Source organism: Leptidea sinapis, chromosome 24 (assembly GCF_905404315.1).
Source record: "Leptidea sinapis chromosome 24, ilLepSina1.1, whole genome shotgun sequence".
Lineage (NCBI taxonomy): Eukaryota > Metazoa > Arthropoda > Insecta > Lepidoptera > Pieridae > Leptidea > Leptidea sinapis.
Genome location: NC_066288.1, coordinates 3,945,849 through 3,966,234, shown reverse-complemented (window position 1 = coordinate 3,966,234; position 20,386 = coordinate 3,945,849). Strand labels below are relative to the sequence as shown.

General features: G+C 35.4%; 1 protein-coding gene and 1 long non-coding RNA gene across 3 annotated transcripts in view; both read left to right on the top strand.

Annotated features, from left to right (window-relative positions):
• Nucleotides 1-19,858, top strand: part of LOC126971729 (uncharacterized) — a 121,002-nt gene extending 101,144 nt beyond the window's left edge. The window contains exon 2 of the long non-coding RNA XR_007730982.1: nt 17,831-19,858. This is a non-coding gene — a long non-coding RNA (uncharacterized LOC126971729). The remainder of the gene's footprint in view (nt 1-17,830) is intronic.
• The window catches only part of LOC126971616 (pyrokinin-1 receptor-like), a 107,793-nt gene extending 87,935 nt beyond the window's left edge, over nt 1-19,858 (top strand). Inside the window, exons 5-6 of one of the 2 annotated variants that reach the window (XM_050817973.1) lie at nt 8,642-8,824; nt 17,179-19,858. In XM_050817973.1, coding sequence (XP_050673930.1) covers nt 8,642-8,824; nt 17,179-17,388 — 393 coding nt within the window. In that variant the 3' untranslated portion in view covers nt 17,389-19,858. Of the gene's footprint in view, nt 1-8,641; nt 8,830-17,178 lie in introns of both variants that reach the window. The other variant, XM_050817974.1, reaches the window with a different exon arrangement.
• Nucleotides 19,859-20,386: the final 528 nt, after the last annotated feature.

Here is a 20,386-nt window from a genome sequence, read left to right as displayed (position 1 = left end):
ACTCTAGCGGGGTGGTGTAGATATGAAAAACATCGCTCTGGCCGAAATAACAAGTTCCTCATGTTCATAAGATACTTATCTTTTTGTTTTCGATAGATTTATTATTATATTAGATTGTTCGCTATTAAGCTTCCATGTGTTCGAAATATATCTGTATAGCCGAGTGGTTAGCGATCCTACCTACTAAGATAGAGGTCCCGGGTTCGAATCCCGGTAGGTGCAAGCATTTATATGATGAATATGGATGTTTCTTTCCAAGTCATGGATGTTTAAATGTATTTATGTATGTTTATATGAATTTATGTATGTTACAGTAAGTATATTGTATTAAATATATCATTGTCTTGTAACCCATAACACAGGCTATTTAATATGCTTAACTTGGGGCAAGATAATATGACGTGTAAAAAGTTCAATATTATTATATTATATCTCAACGATGAACGAAGAATATATAAAATAGAGTGGCGCTAAAATCGCGATATTAAATGAACACAGGAGAGAACTACTTAAGGCTGGGGACCGAGCCAACGACCTTGAGGCTCCCACAAGATCGCTGTAGTTTTAATTCAGAATTAGAAGCATTTTTAATTTATTACAAACAAAATACAATTTCAAAGCAATGAGTTCAGTTGGAATAGTCGTTCGACATCGTTCATAAAATTTTGTTTTCAATTTCGTTAGTGTATTAATTGTAGAAGTGACGGTTATCACTTTAAAAACATAACAAATTGTTTATAATACAATTTTCTTTATAAAAATATCAAAGCTATGTCATGTTAAATAGTATTGGTAAACAGTTTATCTAGAACTAATGATTAACATGGCTCCAATTGTAAAAGTTATAGGTATTATTTCGCAATGTCTATTAATGGTAGAATTTTTTTATTTTTCTTCTCATATACTGTAAACATATAATTATTTTTCGTAAAAATGAAAGCTTCATATACTTAAACCGGAAATGGTTTCAATTATGCGCTATTTTGGAGATTTCTTTAGATAAAAAGGATTATGAAACTCCGGTAAAAGTGACACTTTTTTTCACATTATAGTCATTTAACTAAAAATAGGGTGGAGCACTGGCACAAATGAGCAATAGTCTATACACTTCACGGTCAGCTGCTGCGAACTATAGGCGCCGCCCGACCGTCACGCGACATGCGACACACAGACGAAAAAGTTTGAGACGATGTAATAAAAGTTTCACTTTAATATGTAAATGAATAATTTGAAGTAAGAATTTTTAGAATGCTGCTTGTCTGTTGTTCATTGCTATTATGCCTTCCATGGTGTATGTGATAATAAGTTAGTACTTGCATTTACATAAAACACTTTTATAGGATTAAAACGCTTGCAATTGTAACCCCCTGAAAACGAGATCTGGTAAGGTCTTGAAACGTCGGGGCTATCTAAAATAATAATAAAAATTTAACTTTTACGCAAAAATCTAATGTAAAAATACAGTTATAATTACATGCATTTTTAATCCTTTAAGAACAATTTATTTAAATGTGTAACACGTTATTCAAATAAAATACTACTACTTGCATGATTTTGTCACAAAAAAACATCCCTGAATCCATACTCTTATACTAAAAACCGTAATTGGTATTGTTACTAATGTTAATGCGATAGGTAATAAAGTTTTCATTCAATCATTCAGGTAAGTACCTACTGAACGACGTAAAGGAAACATGACCTTGAAATAATGTCAATTTCAGTCCAGAATGATCCTTATCGGTACATAAAGGGCTGTGTATTATTAATTCATTCTTTTTTAACAGAGCGATCAATTGAATAGTTTGGGCAATTCAAATACAAGCGATACTAGTATTCAAATGATTTGAGTTTTCTTTAGTGTTAATTCCGCCAATGTCTTTAAGCAATTCGACACGTGTTTCGCCTCTACACTAGGCATCTTCAGGACGTGTTGTTTCGACTAAAAAAAACTCAAATCATTTGTATAATTATGGATTTCCGCAATGTAACACCTACTTCAATTTCTTTTTTAGCGATGCTGGAATACTGGTAGTACTATCGGGTATTATTATGTTAGTAGTGTTATTGTTACGTATGCAGCGATGTAAACAAATCATTTGCGGAGTTATACCGGTGTTTCCCAAAACCCGTAATCCTGCAAAAGAGAGCTGTTCGTGCTTTATATCAGCTTGGTTATAGACAGTCACTCAAACAAAAATAATAAATAAATTTATTATACGCGGGTAAAACCGCGACGCACAGCTAGTTCCATTAAGTCATCCTTCAAAAACAATGTGTTATGTAAGCGGGCTACTAGTAGTAAGTAAATGAAATTAATGAGAATGTTCCGTGCGTAGTTAAACCGATATTCAATAAAATATTCACTACGCTCACAATGGCCCCAACAGCTGCCTGGAACATCAATTATTGTTAGTTCCATATAATGACGTAATAAAAAGATAAATGTAATTAGTGATGATGAATTTTGTAAAGGGCAACGAAATAGGTGATATAGGTATTCGATATTCGAGGTTTCTAAAGTGATATTTGTGCGATTCTTGGTTTTAAGGCATATTCTGGGTGTATTGGCGGATCTTTTAAAATAGAAGTAATAGATACTTTTGTGTATTTTTTGTTTTAATTAGACTCACTCATAAATAGGAGGCGAACTTTACCAGGCTATAATGATGTCAAGCAGTTGTGTTTTTGTGTTTCGCTTTGAAGAAGAGGCGAATCTAAATGTCTCAAGGTGGCGAGCGCAATTGCGATACCGCTCCAAATTTTGTGTTCAATCAAGAATCCTTAGCTGGACTGTATTGTGATCCCGTAAAAAACTTCCAAAATTGTGATGCTTCCAATGTTTGTGAATCCAAAGCAATTTTTATTATTTTGTAATTTTATAGACCTACCTTTTATAAAAGACTATAACCACCATAAGGACTTAGGAGAATAATTAATTATATTTCATCGTAAAAGTTAAAAGATGAGCAGGTGCTATAAATTATAATAAGTGGCATTATCGAGCCTCCGAAATTATAATCCATTGATGCCTAAAATCGTTCATCCTTCGCACTCTAGGTGTAAGACTTTCATCCATCTGCCTTCGTAGAATCTTAGACTTCTTTGGACATATCGCCAAAAAAAGATGGTCACTATCTCGAACAACTGATGGTTATTGGGAAGGTAGACGGACGATGTCACAGAGGTCGCAGCACTATAAGATGGTCTGATCAAATCCACACATCTCTGGATAACGGACTTCATGACGCACTGCACGTAGCCGAAGACAGACACAGAGGGCGAACTATTGTCAAAAAGTTGAATCCTCAGAGAAATCACGACCCTCAGCAATGAGGAATACGACGCGAGGAGAGGATGCCTAAAATGCCTCAAGTGCGAACACTTTCAGATATAACATTAGGACCTTGCAACACAGAGATGCTCGAATTGTCGGAGATCCAGTGCTCTGTGAACGGCTAGATCACTTGGCTTTGCGTAGAGACGTCGCTTCATTGTGTGTCTTCTACCGCATTTATCACGGGGGGTGTTCTGAAGAGCTGTTTCACCTGATTCATGCCACCGATCTCCATCTTTACACGACACGCCACATATTAGTATAATATCATTTCCACCAATTGAATGTCTGGCGTTTCTCTACAGTAAGGTTTTCAAGGAACTTTCTTTCTTGTACATCCAAGCCATGTAATGCGCATGTGTACCCCTTTCCAAATGGCCAGCAACACTCCTGTGATGCCTCTGACGTTGCAAGAGAATATGGGTTACGAACACTTAATTTCAGGTGATTCGCTCGCTCGTTTTATACTCTACCATAAAAAAGGGAACACAGATCTTATAAAACCACAGAATCCAAGAAGTATTGTCTTATATAATATAAAGTTGTTATTCTTAGACCCACCGCGCCCCCTCACCACATTTGGTTCACAGAATTGTTTATTATAGGTATTATTATCTTAACAGAGTTTTTGTTTGAATAAAAGCAGTTTAAAGTAAAGAAATTTAAATTTATACCGCTCGAAATGTCCGCTTGAAGTCACAACATAAGAACTAAATATTTCGGAAACAATACGTTTTATTTGAAATATGTTTTTACCAATTTATTTTGTTTTTGATATACAACAAACTGAAAATAATAGTGACATTTTCATTGCGGCTAATTTGTGGCAGAAATCAGTATGGTAGCCGTACTACTGAGGGCGAACAGTAAATACAGCTATATATTGTACTGACCGCAAAGTTATTGGAGTAACATATTATTAAAAATGTTCAATGTTAGTTGCTAATAGTTATATTAGATGATTAAATCCGATTTACTGATGAGATTGTTCATTCTCTATAAGCTCTATTGAACTATCGAGATTCTGGTAATAACTATAATTCTTCGTTCAGTTGGGTTTTGCATAGTACGTTGTATCGAATATAATATGCAATAAATTGAATTTGTAACCAACATTTATGAACGATTAGGGACTCGAAACCACGACATCTCCAGGAGCCACAACCTGTGAGTTTGAACAAGACATACCAAAATTTACGATCCATTCGTCAGTAGAATAGTTGGCTCAGTTGGAAGAGTGATCGGACTGAACCCTGAAGATTTTGCGAGTTCGCATTGTTCATTAATTTTGGTTATAAATTTAATTTAATTAATGTCAGAAGTCATCTGGATATCACTTTAAAAATAACAAATTGTTTATATGCAATAAAGGCAAATTTCAAAATACATACATGGAATTATTATATCAACATCCCTACTCAAAATTTATTTAAATTTATCGATTATGTATGTATATTTGTTGTAATGGGTGGGATTGATTACCAATCAAGTTGGTAAGGGGGGGGGGGGGAGGCAATTAACGTAATAATAGATAGAAGATAATGAAACAGGATGAGGGTAAAATCAAACTAAACTCGAATACACAAACAAAACTCCTTGAAAAGAGAAATTCTTATCACTCTTAATCCATTCTGTGTTGAATTGAACAGACATTTATTTATTTAAGAAAAGTTGCCACATGTTAAGCATCGTTTTTGTAGAAAATAATTTTAAGGCTCACTCACCACACTATTGAGGGTATTGAACAATGACGTTCTATACATATTGATAATTCACGTCATGCAAAAACATCGCTGAAATATGGCACATGCCACAAATGACACCATAATAGGCTTCGACTGCCATATCTATACATTTCTGCCTTTGCTCCAATTGTTTAGGATATTATTGGTAAATAGGCAGCAATGTAAACATTTTTTCAGCTTATGCTGCATATTTTGAATTTCTTTCTTTTCTTGCGTCCTTATTATTTGAGGACTTTTTAAAGGCTCACTTGATGATTGACACACGACTAAGGAGAAAAGTGTGCTTACATTGTCTTTAAGCACACTTTTGCCGTTCCACTGTCAAACTGCTAATGATATGTCCATATGACGTTTAGATTGTCATTGGTATTGAACCGTTACGTATTTGACATTTTGTGTTTAGAGTGGTCATACCATAGACAACGTGCGGACGTGCGGAAAGTCGGATGTTCTTGTTTACAGTTAATTATTTATCGCATTATTGTAATTTTTAATAGTTTAATATGATAAATAAATGATAATATTTTTTTTATGAAAATAAGGGACGAGACGAGCCGGAGATTTAGCTGATGGTAATTGATACGCCCTGCCCTGCAATGCAGTGCCGCACAGGAGTCTTGAAAATTCTGAGCGGCACTACAACTGCGCTCGTTACCTTGAGACATAAGATGTTGAGTCTCATTTGCCCAGTAATTTCAGTAGCCACGACGCCCTTCAGACCGAAACACAGTAATGCTTACACAATACTGCTTCATAGCAGAAATAGGCGCCGTTGTGGTACCCATAATCTAGCCGAAATCCAGTGAAAAGGAGCCTCCCACTGGTAAATAAATAAATAAGCCATGAGAACCGGGATCTTGGATCGACACCGACTCCAAAAATAACAATAATCGTAACTAGAATTAGATTAATTAACTAGATTGTATAAAAATACCCAATTATTTTTATACTTTTTAGTGCATATTATATCTATTGTTTTGGAATAGTGTTTTTGAAGTCAGTTGTATTTTTGTTAAATTTTGTTTTTATATTTTAGAATCACATACAACATGTGATTCTAAATTGTGTCTAAAAAATCATAAATCCACATCGAAATTTTCAGTTTAAGCATAAATGCTTGGTTATCAAAAAGCATAAAAGGCAATTTTCTCAAAATTGATTTCTGTAGAATTCTTATATACGAGATACTACAACCACTTCGGATACATATGGCTGAGAGAGGAAGAAGAAGAATCCAAATAACTTAAATTTTGTTTCCAAAAATGCTGAAAATATTTTTTTAAAGAAAATAAAGGACGAGACGAGCAGGACGTTCAGCTGATGGTAATTGATACGTCCTGCCCATTACAATGCAGTGCCGCTCAGGATTCTTTAAAAACGCAAAAATTTCTGAGTGGTGTTTGTATTAATTTTTTAATTATTATTAATTAATAATTATTTTAACCTTTAAATACGTCTCGTAAGCCGTGGTCACCCGCCCTCGCGCTATTTTTGCTACGAGCAAGGTCATAGGCATGTATTAACGCCTTAACATATATTTTACTAGCTGATCCGACAGACGTTGTTCTGTACATAATAAATAAAATACTTTTTTATATGTATTTGTGATTGATATTTCATAACATCAAAAATTATTTCGTAAAATATTGTAATGAAATTGTTTCACAATAGAACTGTCAAACCGTGCGTCAATAAATTCTCTCATAGAAAATATGTCCATACAAAACGAATATTGGAAATAAAAATTATTATGGGTCCCGAATCGAAATAAAATCTATCCTATCTCTCAAGTTAGACCAAACTGCACTCCATGAAGTAATCCCCATTTAAATCCGTTCATTAGTTTAGGGGTCCATCGCGGACAAACAACGTGTCACGTAATTTATATATATTAAGATTAATATATTATTATTAAATTGTTTATTTATAAATTAATATTAATTGTAGACGATAATAAAATTATTGGATTTTTCAAGAATCCTGAGCGACACTGCATTGTAATGGGCAGGTCGTATCAAATACCATCAGCTGAACGTCCTACTCGTCTCGTCCCTTATTAAAAAAAATTAGTATTTTTCTAACATGTTGGCCTGTTATATATTATTAAATTGTGGTTCTATTTGTCATAATAAATAAATTTAATATATAAAATTCTCATGTCGCGGTGTTTGTAGTTAAACTCCTTCGAAACGGCTTGACCGATTCTTATGAAATTTTGAGTGCATATTGGGTAGGTCTGAGAATCGGACAACATCTATTTTTCATCCGCCTAAATGTTAAGGGTGGTCCACGCCAAATTGTTTTTTTTTTTTTAATTTTTTGACATTTTTTTTTTAATTTGTTTGATTATGAGTAAGCATTAAAAAATACATACAACTTCAAATTTTCACCCATCTACGATCAACAGTTACTTTTGTATCGCGATTTTAATGTCGGCAATACAACGTTTGCTGGGTCAGCTAGTAAGAAATAAAAAATCAATTTTTCACTTCAAATATACTAATTTTGCAAATTGGCGCGTTTATTTACGTTAACGCAAAGGCTTAGGGCCGAAGCAATTATACAATATTTTGGGAAATAACTTAATAAAGTAATAAGGGATAGAAGTTTTCATCATCAAACGTAATACGTCATACACATCACTAATTAGAAGTGGGAACTCGTTATTGTTAAATACGGTTTTAATGAGTTCTCGTTTAGTTAATAGGACTCATCGATTCCGGTCTACTAAGCCTTACACGTATTTACGGTATCGTGGTAGCAGTAATTTTCCAAATTATGTGTGCATAAATATATAAAGGAAATCCTTTAAAAAAGGCCTATATATGCTCTTAAATATAAATTTGTGCCAAATTTTTTTTTATGGAAATAAGGGATGAGACTGGCAGGATATTTAGCTGGTGGTATTTGATACGCCATGCTAATTACAATGCAGTGCGGCTCAGGATTCTTGAAAGAACCCAAAAATTCTGAGCGGAACTACAATTGCGCTCGACACATTGAGACAAGATATTAAGTGTCATTTGCCCAGTAATTTCATTAGCTACGGCGCCCTTCAGATCGAAACACAATAATGCTTACACATTAATGCTTCACGGCGGAAAAAAGCGCCGTTGTGGTACCCATAATCTAGCCGGCATCCTGTGCAAAGCCTTCCACTGGTAAATAAAAAATAAATAATAGTGAATAAAAAATATTGTAGATAATAGTAAAAATAGAAATGTCAAATAATTGTTTATCTAATTCTGAAAAAAAATCCTATATATAAAACTCTCGTGTTCCGGTGTTTGTTACCAAACTCCTCCGAAACGGCTAATTTGTGTGAAATTTTGTGTGCATATCGGTTAGGACTGAGAATCAGCCAACATCTATTTTTCATACCCCTTAATGATAAGGGTGACCCACAAATAATTTTGGTACGATGTATTTGGTAGGTCTGAGAATCGGTCGTCAGCTAGTTTTGATACGCCAAAAATTTCTATTATTGAATTTTTTTAAATACCATTATTGGCAATACAACGTTTGCTGGGTCAGCTTGTAATGAAATACATTTTTTCCGTAGATGACTCTGTCAGTATGGTGCAGTCGGAGGGACGGTCCTCGACTGGGTCGTACGTACAGCGCTCTACTGGCGTCCCAGCAGCAAAGAGCAGCAGCTAGAGCTGCCCAAAGGTCTCGGCAGCATCCACGACTACTGCAACGACTGTCTACGGCGACCACACAGCTCTGTGAAGTCCCGGCGCAGGTGAGGTCAGCCTTTATATTTTGTTTTTCTGTTGCTTCATCTAAACATATAAGAACCATTGAAATATCTTTTTCTGAACTACTAAATGCTTTTTAAACGCACATAACACACAAATAAGATAATGTACAAAGTTCCTACGAGTTGTAACTGTCGTAGAGGTCATCAACTTTTTGCCAACACATTATGTCGTACAAACGCAGTCAAACGTTTGCCGTTATATCGAATTGCTGAAGCTTATTATGTAAATTTTAATCATATTATTGATATTTTGTGCTCGTCATTTGGAATGTTTAAAAACAAAATAGTACAATCATTGAAATCATAAACCTTAACCTTTTATATTTATAGACTCAGGATGGCCTATATCAGAATCTTCCATGTTTCACGTGGGTCAGAAACTCGAACAAAGTCACAAATTAGTTCTCCAGTGATTTATTTCTTCTTAACTTCACAGATTAACAAAATATAACTCTAAAACACTGTATTTAGGTACAGATAATGGTATTCTATTAAATCAAATCAGAAACTGTTAAAGATGGCGACGAAAATAAGCGAATCGTCGAGCACGTGGTGCGCTGGCGGTTCTCGATCCAAAAGTGACCAAGATGGCCGCCCCGCTCCCACCGGTGTGACGTTCCGCAAGAGTGGCAGCTGACAGCTGACATCTGTCATGCTGCCATTCTGTTCCGACGTCGTCGACAGCAAACTTCAAATGTCATGTGTCGCGCCGTCAGATTGTTTAAAATTTATAGTTTGTTGCACTTTTTTCACTCTCTTTTTTTGTATCTATTACTTTTTAACCTTTTAATGTTTACCTTTTTCAATTTTTATAATTAATCCGTGGTTAACGGTGGTGGTGTATAACCATTACAGGGCTGGTCCGAGTAACCAATTAAACCATTGCAACCAATTATTAATAGAGATCCGCGTACTCACAAGTAGAACCATTAATTATAGTTATTTAACAAGTGTCATAGATTAATTTAGTACCTTAAGTAAATAAATATTTTTACCATAAAACCAATAAAGAAAGATATATATAATCTTTCCCTAAGTGCAACCCTTTTCAGCTCATTTAGTTAATACTTAATGTGCTGAAAAGGGGTGAATGTGCTAAAAGGGGGAAAATTAGGTAATCCTAATAATGTACTTTAGTTAGTAAGATCTAATGTTTCACAGTTTTTTTACCCCACTAAATAAAATAATAAAAAAATACTTGTTCCTACAAATCTTGCACGACTAATTTTAGCGGAAGTTGCACTGACAGACAGCTTCTGTTATAAGACGGGGTAAGGAGGTAGGGCAGATGGGTACTAAAACCGATATAGTAAGAATTTTATTTATAAAACCATCCCCTCTCATTGGTATATAGGTAATGATGTCTGATGGCTTCAAAAGAAAATAAGTCTTTACATTATTTGTGGATAATGTAAATACTATTTCACTATTTATACAAACACGCAAGCAACCCTTAAAACCTTCTATTCAAGTCAAAGCCAAAAATATTTTATTAACACAAAAAACAAAAGATTGCTCGTCAATCACGAAATAATCAATTCAGATACATATTAATTACACAAAAGTTCAAAAATATACATATTTTTAAAATAATGCAATCCAGTAAAACAATACAAGGTTGAACCATAAAATCCATAAAAAAAAACAACTACAAAACAATGTATTCAATTCCATATTGTAATATCGTTTACGTAATCTTCAATACTGTATAAGCCTTCAACATAAGTCTGCGTTTAATAAAAGACTTAAATGTATTTATTGATGATGCAGATACACTCCTTGTTAATTTATTGTAAAATTTAATTCCATTGCATACAAAAGAATTGTTTATTTTACAGAGCCTGGTACGGGGCACTATAAGCTTGTAGTTATTTCTAGTGTTTAAATTATATTTTTCGCTTATACTGTATTCAATTCACAATTTAAGCTCAGATGATCATAATTTATTTTAAACAATATGTTATTTTTTTAAAGTGATAACCCTCACTTCTAGGATTAATACACAAATAAAATGTGAAAAACAAAATTTTATGAACGATGCGGGATTCCTGAGAGTAGAACAAAGCAAACAGAATTTTATAACGAGGCGGTACTCGAACGGTTAGCTCAGTTGGTTAGAGCACCGGCACGGAACGCCGGAGGTCGTGGGTTCGAATCCCGCATCGGTCATAAAAATTTTTGTTTTACAAATTTTATTTGTGTATTAATCCTAGAAGTGAGGGTTATCACTTTAAAACATAAAATATTGTTTAGATTTACAAGAGCGACATCTCAAGTCAGTTTCCTAATATGCAAATATTGGGGTTGAGCAAGTTATCAACTGTAAAGTAGATCCTGTAGATGAAGCCACAACCTGAGAGTTAAACAAAGCAAACAGAATTTTATAACGATGCGGTACTCGAACGGTTAGCTCAGTTGGTTAGAGCACCGGCACGGAACGCCGGAGATCGTGGGTTTAATCCCGCATCGTTCATAAAATTTTGTTTTTCAAATTTTATTTGTGTATAATTTATTCAAGTTTCCCCATCTGCAATTTTACAAACAGTCCATCAGAATACAAAACCATTTATTATCAATGTTGTTAATTTGAAAGCTTTGTCATATCACTTATCGTAACAGTATCACATTGTTGCAGTCGCAATAAATAACGGCGTGATAGCAAAACCGAAACATCCGTAAAGCAACAAATATCAAACTGAAAACTGAATACAAAAAATGTACTCGCAATATTGACACATGCAATACGTCTGGTTATGTGTCATCGTGTATGAATAGAGCACGTTCTTTTGTTAGATTGTGTGGTATTTTAAAATATACTATCAATAATCGTATCAGTAGAACCATATATATTATCCCACTTACGATATAATAAATCTATGAGTAGAACTGCACGTACAGTGTTCATTCGCGGTAGTTACTTTTATGAAAATAAGGGACGAGATGAGCAGGAAGTTCAGCTGATGGTAATTGATACGCCCTGCCCATTTCAATCCAGTGCCGCTCAGGATTCTTGAAAACCCAAAAAATCTGAGAGGCACTAAAATTGCGCTCGGCACCTTGAGACATAAGATGTTAAGTCTCATTTGTATTTCCCAGTAATTAAACTAGCTACGGCGCCCTTCAGACCGAAACACAGTAATGTTTACATATCTACTTCATGGCAGATATAGGCGCCGTTGTGGTACCCATAATCTAGCCGGCGTCCTGTGCAAATGAGCCTCCCACTGGCTCCCGCTACTATTGCTACGACACCTGTTTCGCAATATATCAAATTTGCTCTTTTATGTTCGGTTGTTAAGTTGTGCCGGTGTAATAACAGACACAAGACACACTATGCTATTTAGGGTAAAGGTCGTAGCTCATTAGATCCACCCAGCATCCAAACCGCATCGTACCGTTTCGTGTTGTTGCTATTCTTTATTTGTAGTTGTATGGATGTCTCCGGCGCCTAGCAGTCGTAACAACGCACGGTCGACTAAGACTAGACCACCTGGTAACAATCCCTTGCTCGTTTGCTTCCATTGTGCTAACATCGAAAGACCCCCAGATGAAGAGGGTAGAAGAAAAATGTAGGTATACTCTAGAGACACAGCAAACGAAGAGGAGGAAAACGATCCCAAAAGAAGCCGAAAACGACAAAGGACTGACTGACTGACTAGCTACTAGTAAAGACAAAAGACAAAAAAAAACACAAAAAAAATATTCGACGTTGGGTTCCAAGCGACATCTCAAGTCAGTTTCCTAATATGCAAATATTGGGGTTGAGCAAGTTATCAACTGTAAAGTAGATCCTGTAGATGAAGCCACAACCTGAGAGTTGAACAAAGCATACAAGATTTTATGACGATACTTCACTCGAACGGTTAGCTCAGTTGGCACGGAACGCCAGAGGTCGTGGGTTTAATCCCGCATCGTTCATAAAATTTTGTTTTTCAAATTTTATTTGTGTATAATTTATTCAAGTTTCCCCATCTGCAATTTTACAAACAGGCCATCAGAATACAAAACCATTTATTATCAATGTTGTTAATTTGAAAGCTTTGTCATATCACTTATCGTAACAGTATCACATTGTTGCAGTCGCAATAAATAACGGCGTGATAGCAAAACCGAAACATCCGTAAAGCAACAAATATCAAACTGAAAACTGAATACAAAAAATGTACTCGCAATATTGACACATGCAATACGTCTGGTTATGTGTCATCGTGTATGAATAGAGCACGTTCTTTTGTTAGATTGTGTGGTATTTTGAAATATACTATCAATAATCGTATCAGTAGAACCATATATATTATCCCACTTACGATATAATAAATCTATGAGTAGAACTGCACGTACAGTGTTCATTCGCGGTAGTTACTTTTATGAAAATAAGGGACGAGATGAGCAGGACGTTGAGCTGATGGTAATTGATACGCCCTGCCCATTTCAATCCAGTGCCGCTCAGGATTCTTGAAAACCCAAAAAATCTGAGAGGCACTAAAATTGCGCTCGGCACCTTGAGACATAAGATGTTAAGTCTGATTTGCCCAGTAATTACACTAGCTACGGCGCCCTTCAGACCGAAACACAGTAATGTTTACATATCTACTTCACGGCAGATATAGGCGCCGTTGTGGTACCCATAATCTAGCCGGCGTCCTGTGCAAATGAGCCTCCCACTGGCTCCCGCTACTATTGCTACGACACCTGTTTCGCAATATATCAAATTTGCTCTTTTATGTTCGGTTGTTAAGTTGTGCCGGTGTAATAACAGACACAAGACACACTATGCTATTTAGGGTAAAGGTCGTAGTTCATTAGATCCACCCAGCATCCAACCGTTTCGTGTTGTTGCTATTCTTTATTTAGTTGTATGGACGACTCCGGCGCGTAGCACTCGTAACCACGCACGGTCGACTGAGACTAGACCACCTGGTAACAATCCCTTGCTCGTTTGCTTCCATTGTGCTAACATCGAAAGACCCCCAGATGAAGAGGGTAGAAGAAAAATTAAGGTATACGCTAGAGACACAGCAAACGAAGAGGAGGAAAACGATCCCAAAAGAAGCCGAAAACGACAAAGGACTGACTGACTGACAGACTAAAAAAAAAATCACAAAAAAATATTCGACGTTGGGTTCCAAGCGATTAGTGCCGAGAATCTCATTACCCAATTATAGTGCTCAGCCCTGACACAATCCTTCCGCCCACACACAAGGGGTGAGAAGATAATTACTCGTCTTCGTTGTGCTAACCTGCAAGTCTTCGGGTCTGTGTTCACAGCGAGTGTTTCACGCGAAGACCATATCTAGTCGATTTGAAAGTGAGAGTCGTCTTCTTTGTTTCGTCTTTCATTTTCTCATTCATCAAGCGTGTTCGACACACGTTGACCACGTGGTGTCTGCTCGTTGACCACGCGATATTCACTGGCGAAAACAGAGACGAACGACGACACGGTGCGCGATAGGTGCGGAGTTACTCTAATGAGGGATGACCTTTAGCGTGATAGCGATCTGGGACGTGCGATGATGCGTGCGACCTTTTTTGTCATTTTTGTAGCAGATGGAACCGCTGAAACACAGACATCTGCTAGTTCTTTCACAAAATATATTAACAAAATCACACTCATTCGTAATAAGCATGTTATGCAGAAATCCCTGCTAACAGCGAAAACATCCACCGAATTTTGATGTAGCTAGTGTAAATTTAGAATAGATATATATTGGGTAGTAGTTTTAGTAGTAGATAACTCAATTCAAAATTGGGACCGCTGGTTTTTGTATTTATAGGCACAGGGTTTTTTGATTAAATTATAAATGCATAGTTTTCAGACTTTTCACTGTACGACGGCATTACTTGACAAATTTTCATAGTTTAATTCCCTTGAGAGTTTTATAATGTACGTTTTTTATTGCATAAACAGCGGTATCTTTTTTACGTTAACTTTGAAGTTTGGTTGTTTACTAGCTTCAACAGACTGCAAACATGAGTATATCGTAATTTCACCAATATACCTCCGTGTGTTCCCAAAATAAAGGGTCTTGACAGACTAACAGATGGACGGAAACCAAAGTGATCCTATAAGAGTTCAATTTTTTCCTTTTCAAATACAGACCCTAAAAAAGGACCAAGTCAAATGCAACAAAAACAGCCTGTTGTTTGACGTATGTGATAGAAGTTCAAGTAGATTGTATGTGTGCCTGAATTAAAACCATTTATTATCGCTTCATACATATTGTACCAAGGTAACATTGAAAATGTTTAGAAAATGAAAAATGGCTTAATGTAGAAAGTTGCCAATACTTTTATTGTTTTTCGAAGTAATCTCCGTTCCTCTCTACACATCGTCGAATTCGATGGAACCACTGAGAAAAGCAGTGGGCCCATTCTTCTTTAGGGGTCTCTTTTATGGCATTTTCGTACGCTTTTACCGCATATTCAGGGCTCTTAAACCGAATACCATCGAATTTTATCTTTAGTTCTTGGGAAAAAATAAAAGTCGCAGGGCAACCAGGTCAGGACTGTATGGCGGAAGACTCATTATCTCGACACATGTCATAATCAAATATTCAACAGTCCGTTTTGTGGAGTGCGCTGAAGCATTGTCGTGGTGAAGGAGGATCCTGCTTTGAGGGCGCTGCTATCGAATTTTTTACAAGACAACAGGCAAACAGCGATTGATATACCAGTATGCAGTAACTGTCCTTCCATCTTCTAGCACAACTGTCGCGAAATGACCTTTCCGACCAAAGAATGAGGCAATCACCTTTTTTCCTTGACTTCTTCGTTGCTTTACCTTAGTTGGCCGATCCTCGATAGGACACACCCACTGAGCTGATCGTCTTTTGGTTTCTTGTTCGTAGCAATATATTATCTAGCTTTCATCACCTGTGACCATGTCAAATACAGCATTTGAGTCACCGCCGTTGAACTTATCTAACATTTGGCGACACCAGTGCATGCGAAGGTGTTTCCGGTCGTCTGTTAAAATATGGGGAATCCATCTGGTACAAACCTTCCTGACGCCTCCAAATTCGTGTAACTTGACTCATACCAATGCCTAGGCTTGCTCGTATCTGTTGATAGGTCACTCTATTATCTTCCTCTATCATGCGTCGCACAGCACTGATGTTATCTTCAGTAGTCTCTGTTAAAGGTCATCCCTCACGCGGATCATCATTGAGATTGCTACGTCCACGCTTAAACTCGTTAAACCAATTGTATATAGTGACACTAGATGGGGCTTCATTATGAAATGCTAATCGCAGCCTATCATAGCTTTGTTGTTTTACTCAACAACAAAGCTATGATAGCCCACACCGAAAGTCATAATAAATCATTGACTGAAAATTTTCTCGCGTTAGATTCTTTTTCACGTGTAACAAGAGTTTTAGATTTGCCGCCAATTCACAAAAACAGATGACAAATGAATGCAATATTCTACATTAGGTTACCAAAGAGTTGTAAAATTTAAATTCAAAAAAAGTTTTCATTAGCAATGTTTCTAACTGGCCAGTTCTAAACATTTTCAGTGTTACCAACGTATATTATAATAAACACCAGGGTTCGAACTCATAATAATATATATCTAGCACTCCTTTCCACAGATCCACTTCCTACTATCTCAGAATTTGTAAAAAGAAGTGTAAAGAAGATAAAATTTAAGGACCATTATTAAAATATATCATTAAACTATGTTCATGCTTTAGTCCAGTTGTTTATAAACAATATACTTTGTTCGTTCATTTTAGTTTAGTGACAATAAAATACCAAAGTTTGTCAACTGTCACGTGCACCCTTACATTATAGATTGGTCTCCGCTGCACTACAACTAGACACGGCACTACCTACGAACAATAGCTACTTTATTACGGCAACTATTAGATGCTTGTGTGCGTGCATCTTGACACTCAATGGCATCTTCCAAATTTGGTAACATACGCTTCGTGTTATTTTACATTGAAAATAATATAATACAAAATACTTACTGATGATAATATATGATCGCAGTGTCTTTCTTATTTCTTGTAGTATTATTTCAATTATTAGCAAATTTTAACATGTGGCACGTCGACGCCACATTGTTCGAGACTGGTTCGAGTACGCCCATTTGGGCGTAGTAAAAGTTGCCCCACTTTTTGTCTACGCCTGCAGTATCTGATTGGAGCGCAGCGGAGACCAATCCTTAATCTAAGCTTGAGTCATTTCAACAAAAACTTTTAACAAAACTTTAGTAAAAGATCTTTTAATAAAACCTTTTTTCTTATCTAAATTAGGACAAAGAAAGATATGAACTGAAAACGATAACACTTCCTCAACGAACCGCCCTAATCAGGTTTATATTGTTTCAGTCCTACCGAAGAAATCTCTCAATCGTGAACGAGTCACCAAATGGCCACTGGGTGTGGCAGAAGGGTGCCCTAAACGAGTGCTCGGATTCAATGACGTCACCGCGCAGTATATCAAATTCAAGTTTACACGAATACGACCATGATTTGAGTGGGGAAGAGCTCGCAACGTATATGTATCAAGTCAACTGTAATATTGGCGGAATTATTTGAGACACATCCGTTTAGACTGTCCGGAGCAGATCTAAACGCAATGCTAGCTAGAACTATGAGTGTAAACCAATGACTAGTAATTAGAAATGCTGTGATAGAGTTATTGTAAATATAGAATTTGTAGTGTTACCAATCAAAATAATTGTATCTACCCCGCAAATAGGCTGCATTTATACAGTGATGACAGATATTAATTTATTATATAACTACCTAAACGCCGGTAAAGTTACTTTATCTACACCTATGCTTTAAATCCTCTTTTACAGTTTCTAAAACAGTTAGCTTATTGCCAATATTAAAACACCCAATGTCCTAATTTCCCGTTTTCATAATAACACTCCTTTGAGTCTTTTTTAATGCTACCTAACTGTTTCAGAATCTTTTATAGATGATTCATATTATGGGTGTAGATAAAGTCTTGCATGCAACTGTTGATAATTAGGTATTAAAACACTCATGTGAAACCATCATCGCCCACATTCGTGTTTTAATACCCCTGATAACACAACAGTTGTATAAATAACTATTACTTCATCAGAAGTTTTTAGTACAATTTGTATGACGAAAAATTGTTTTAATATAATTATTATTTTATCACGGGTGCATTTAAAATATCGATTACCATGCCCAGTTATTGACATTTATAACTGAATCCTGACAAGCCTCGTGGTGACAAGTGGGACTATTGCTGGCACTGCTAAATAAGTATTAGGAAAATTATTCAGTGTTTCGTTATTAAATAAAAAAAAATAACTGACGTTCACTTTAATCTTTACTATTCGGTGGATGAGGTATATGTTTGTTTAATTGGCACTTAAGTTAACAATATGATAAATTTTTCAAAAAATGACTGAATTTAATTGGATAACAAAGTAATTAACTAGGTAATTCTCATTCACGATACAAAATAACTTGTTTTGCAGAAATTACTGGAAATTAAAGAGAAATTTTTACTTACTATATTTTTTATACAATACAATTTTAAATATATTATTGTATAAATAATAGTTTAATTTATGGATTACGCTGCTATAGAAGTCCCATTGTAAATTTTAATATCAATTAGATACAATTGAAAAACTATTGAATTTAAAATAATACAACCATTAAGTTTCAGTCCTTATTTTTGAATGTTAATTAAATATTGGTTATTAAAATACCCAATAGAAAATGATGTACATATAAATATAATCATAGAATTAGAAGAAATTAAATATATTATTGTTATTAATTAAATTTGTTAAAAAGAATGTTTAATAAACGAATCTGTCCGGAATAAATTGTAACTAGTCATTAATTTTTATTTTAATAATATTACATGATATATTATTGTAATGCAAATAATTCTATTACTATTGAATGTGTGATAGCATAAAATGGAAAAAAATATACATAACTATAACTGTACATAATATTAATAAATATTAATAGAAGTGGGATATATAATTTGTTATTTTTAAGTGACTTCCTTTACTTCTGGGATTAAATACACAAGTTTTTGTGAATTGATCGCAAATATTTGCCTATCTGTGGATCGACCTCCAATCCGCGTCGCAATAACGAAATGGTACATTACGATACAAGTGCGCAAAGTAGGTCGTTCCCGCACGAGCGTAGCGAGTGCAGGATGAAATACATGCGCACGAGTATCGTTTACTATTTTTAATATTAAGTTACGCAAAGTTCGACCACTATAATTATTTTCAAACATTCCTGCACGCCCAACACATTCCCGCACACTCAGCTACTTTCCCGCACTACTCTTGTCAACGTGTGGGAAAGTAGTACTTTGCAAATGCAAATGCATGCGCAAAATCGAACTTTGCGCACGGTAATAGGAAAAGATTCAAATCATCATTGGGCTATCTGTAGATATCCTTTATCTCTTTAGACGTTCCGTTTATATCGTTTATTTGTAACAGTTCATTTTAAAAATTAGCCCTACACGAGTGGGATTATTTCGGTATTTCGGTAACTACTTTTTACTTCGATGCATTTATTGGTCTCTGGAAATTTAATATAGATTATATTTTTATCAATTTATAATCGATAAATTCGAAATTATTTGCAGTGACAGTGAGCGAAAATATTAAAGGCACGGGATCATTGTATCCATAAATTTTTGTATATAAATTAGTTGTTGGAAAATATCGTTGTTTTTTGATGAAATAGAGTTATTGTTTGTTAAATAATGTTTTAGTGCATAGCATTCATATAGACTGGCTGGATTTTAATAAAGTTTATGTGAAATAGAAACTCGGAGGAAAGTCAATATACGACGCTTCGAAGTCGATTTGATTGCATGGGTTCATTCTATAGAAGGCTTCTACACATCTATTGTACATTGAGTTATAGCAAACTTTCTCTATTTGACCAGCCCTATATCTGTTTTGATGTCAATTGGAGTCCTTAATGTTCGGGACGTCATTGTTATAATAAAATTGAGGTTTAATAAACGTGATTATTACAATGTTTTTTTTTTATTATACATCAATTACCATTCCTTGCAATCGATGTTACTAATTCAAAGCGAGCTATTGAGTAGTTTGACTACTATTATTACTAGCTCTTCTGTCTGAAGTGATATTTAAAATTTATATATTATGTCATATAGTTTAATCCGGACGCTTTGATCAGATTTTTAAGAATGTCTGAAAATCTGGATTCGAATCGGGGTCGTATGCTTTTTTTTTTATGATAATAAGAGACGAGACGAGCAGGACGTTCAGCTGATGGTAATTAATACGCCATACCCATTACAATGCAGTGCCGCTCAGGATTCTCAAAAAACCCAAAAATTCTGAGCGGCACTACAATTGCGCTCGTCACCTTGAGACATAAGATGTTAAGCCTCATTTGCCTAGTAATTTCACTAGCTACGGCGCCCTTCAGACCGAAACACAGTAATGCTCACACATTACTGCTTCACGGCAGAAATAGGCGCCGTTGTGGTACCCATAATCTAGCAGGCTTCCTGTGCAAAGGAGCCTTCCTCTGG